This window comes from Pelodiscus sinensis, chromosome 19 (assembly GCF_049634645.1).
Source record: "Pelodiscus sinensis isolate JC-2024 chromosome 19, ASM4963464v1, whole genome shotgun sequence".
In the NCBI taxonomy this organism is placed as follows: domain Eukaryota; kingdom Metazoa; phylum Chordata; order Testudines; family Trionychidae; genus Pelodiscus; species Pelodiscus sinensis.
Window position 1 is genome coordinate 17805654 of NC_134729.1, and position 3336 is coordinate 17808989.

General features: G+C 61.4%; 1 protein-coding gene across 1 annotated transcript; it reads right to left on the reverse strand.

The window, feature by feature from the left end:
• Positions 1 to 324: 324 nt before the first annotated feature.
• Positions 325 to 2306, reverse strand: GADD45B (growth arrest and DNA damage inducible beta). Its single transcript, XM_075902740.1, has 4 exons — positions 2076 to 2306; positions 1848 to 1949; positions 1345 to 1561; positions 325 to 1080 (listed from the first exon to the last, which is right to left on the reverse strand). The coding sequence occupies exons 1-4, from the start codon at positions 2117 to 2119 to the stop codon at positions 967 to 969; spliced, it is 477 nt and encodes a 158-aa protein (XP_075758855.1). The 5' UTR covers positions 2120 to 2306; the 3' UTR covers positions 325 to 966.
• Positions 2307 to 3336: the final 1030 nt, after the last annotated feature.

Below are 3336 nucleotides of genomic sequence, written 5' to 3' on the forward strand. Positions count from 1 at the left end.
GGATTTTCCTCCACACCCCGAAACCAGACAAAAAACCTGCTGAGCTGCCACCGAGGCAGGAGGCGGCTGCAGCCCGGGCGCTCACATGGCATTTTGCAACAGGCCTGCCCTTAATTGCTGCTTGTCTAAGCCTCTGTCAATTTACAGAAGCGGTGGCGCCAGCGAGCCAGTGTTTTGCACAAGAGCAGGGCTCCTGGGTTAAGCACACAGCTACATCCTGATCTAATCACCCAGGACAGGACACCCCACTCTGGTGCAACGTGCAAGGAGCTGGAAGTGGCGCAGCAGGAAGGGGAGGGGGGAGATGCATGAGGAAGTGATATCTGGGTTTTAGACATTTATTGCAAGTTCATGGTACAAGAACAGAGACTCAGCCTCTTGGCTCGAGTGCCAAGAAAAAAAGTCGCCCTCTTGAGTTTATAAATATATACAACATTCTCTCCTTTGAAAAATAAGAGTTCTTTTGCAACTGTCCGTTTCAGTCCTTGCATCGGCCGTCCGCAACACAAAGCGGATGCAACACAAAATATCCAGTCTCCTTCCACACCCTGCCACATCAAGTCTCTGGCAAGATGTTGCTCCCCCGTCCTGCAAACAACGGGGGCGCCGGAAAATCCAGTCCTCCGTGGCCTGCACAGCCAGTGCCACACAGCGCGCCCTGCACACAAGACTCCAGCGCGCCTCACGCTCTCGAGTGTCCATGCACCTCCACGCAGCCATTCCCCCACACGGTCTCCGGCCAGCCCGCTCCGGCGACCTGCTCCTTTAAGATCCCCGCCGTCACAGCCCTCGGGCGACTCGATCGCCACTGCCCGTCCCCCGCCGCACCTCCCTCTCCATGCACACCAGCGCTGCGGGCTCCGCTCTCCGGCACGCCGCAGCTTTCGTTTTCACGGGGTGGGTTTTGGGGGTGTTTTTTAAATGTTGGGTTTTCGAGAAGAGGAATTCATCACTCAATAGGGTAGCTCAGCGCTCCAGCAGCGAGAGGCAGGGGACCCATTGGTTGTTGCAGCGGCTCTCTTCGCAGTAGCTGGCCACTTCCTCCAGACCTTGGCTCTTCCAGGAATCGGTGTGCGGATTCTGCGGGAGGGAGAAAAAAAGAGAACAGGCAGATGTTAGTAAAGCAGGCTTCTCGGACAGCTGTCCACGTGATGGCCAGGCAGGCATGCTCAGGCGGTGACCCACACCATGAGTAATGAGGTACTAGACACAGCAGTGGAACGCCCGGGCCACGGTCCAAGTCACGTGGGGGCGTTGGCCCCACGCTGGGAGACAAGCCACAGCGGAACCCAGCGTGGCTCCCAGGTGCACAACACCCGGCAAACCCCTCCCGCCGCGACTCACCGTCACCAAGATGCAGTGCAGGTCGCGGGGCTCGCTGTTGTCCTGGGGGTTCTCGCCCAGGACAGTGGCCAGGCGCTGCATGCCTGACACGCGCAGGATGTGGATGTCGTTGTCACAGCAGAAGGCCTGGATGAGGGTGAAGTGGATCTGCAGGGCGATGTCGTCCGCGTCCTCTTCGTCCGTGGCCAAGAGGCAAAGCACCACGCTGTCTGGGTCGCTGCGAGAGGCGGGGAGGCAGGTCAGAACCGGGGGGAAGGGGAGAGCCGGTGTCCCCTCCCCATCCCCAGCTGACTTTCCATCTAAGGAGAATTCCAGCCTCCTTCCCTACACCCACCCGCGGCTGCCTGGCAAGCGGCCAATGCCAGAGCTGGGTGGCATGTGGCATCTTCTGCAGCACTCCAGGCACCAGACCCTCCTCCAGGCGATCTGGGCACCCGGGTCCTCCCCACCCCCCACCCCTTCCCCCAGCTACACCAAGGGCTGGCAGCCTCCGAGATACTCACACATTCATGAGCTTGGCAGACTCGTACACGCCGACGGTCAGGCAGTCCTGCCGCTGAGCGGCGACCAGCAGCTGTTCCACCGCTCCGCTGACAATGCGCATCCTTCAGGGGAGACACAAGAGGGGAGGGGAAATCGAGGCACGTTAAGGAGCGCTCCGCAGGGGAAGGTGCTGCTGCCAGTCAGCAGGGCCCGGTGGCGGCTACGGGAGCGGGGAGGAAAGCACTTACTTTTGGGCGGTGTTGTCACAAGCCACCAGCTCTTCCAGGGTCATGATGCAATTGTAATCCACAGCGGCTCCAAATCCGGAGGGAGAAAGCAACCAACTCCAAGCTCCCCACCCAGCCGCAGGGAAGCAGCCCCGGTGCAATAATCCACTCGAGAAACCCGCTCGGCGCCGATCTCCCCAAACGTCAATCCGGCGTCACTCCGAATCCAAAGGCACAGCTGCCTCCAAACGATCCTTTAGCTCCGGCGCCCGCGGCAGGCGCCTTTTATGGCCTCGCCGACAGGGGCGTGGCCTCGCCCTTTTCCTATTGGTTCTTCCGCCAGCCGGAGCAAAAGACACGACGGCCGCCGATTGGCTCGCCCTCGGGGGAAAATTTAGCCGGGCTCCCACGTGGGGCGGGGGAAAGATTTGCAAAGGTGGGGGCCGAGCTCGGCTTGAAACCCAAGGGAGAGTTTCGATTGAATTTCCCAGCAAGTTTTTGTTCCTCTTGCTGGGCAGGGACCTGGGGTTTCCACGGCGCGCGGGGCTGCTCCCAGGGAAAACTTCGCAGGAGAAGCCGGGGGGGCTATTTATAGAGGGAACAAACCCCCCCCCGGCCAGCTGCCCAGGGAGGGGCTTTTGCAAAGGGAAACAAACTCGATTTTCTTTCCCACCCCGGAGAGCTGGGGGGGTCGATTCGAAAAGCCAGCGCGCCTAGTGGCTCCCCTAGGCAAGGCCATTGGGGGGGGGGGGGTGAGTGCCCATTGACTCTCGGAGGCGGCCCGGAGCCGGGTGCTGCGGAGGCGGCTGCGGGGAAAGCGGAGTTAATCATGAGGTTTGGGAGCCAGTCATGGTTGCAAAAAACCCCCCCTGTGTGTGACTCGTTTCACAACAAGCCCTGCAGGGCGCCTCGCGCTTGCTGGGCTTTTTGCAGCTGAGCCCCCCCCTCGCCCCCCCCCCCCCCGGCAGCCTGGGCTTCCCCGAGCTGCCTGGGCGTTTGCAGGCTGGGGGGGTCACTTAGATTTGAATGCATTTTCCAAAGCCAGGCACCAAAGTGTCCCGCAGCAACCTGGAAGGGGGGGGGGGGGAGCTGGGGAGGCAGGGGGGCTGGCGGGGGGGCGCACAAGTTTCTGCTCGCAAAGCAGGTTGGGCGGGGGGTGGTCCAGCCTACAGGCCGGCCTGCCTTGAACTTTGGCAGAGGTGAAAGGTCACCTCCCGCCCGGTGCAAAACAGCCCGTGTTGCAAGAGGCGAGCCCGAGGGAGCCGGGGAAGGGGGCAGATCA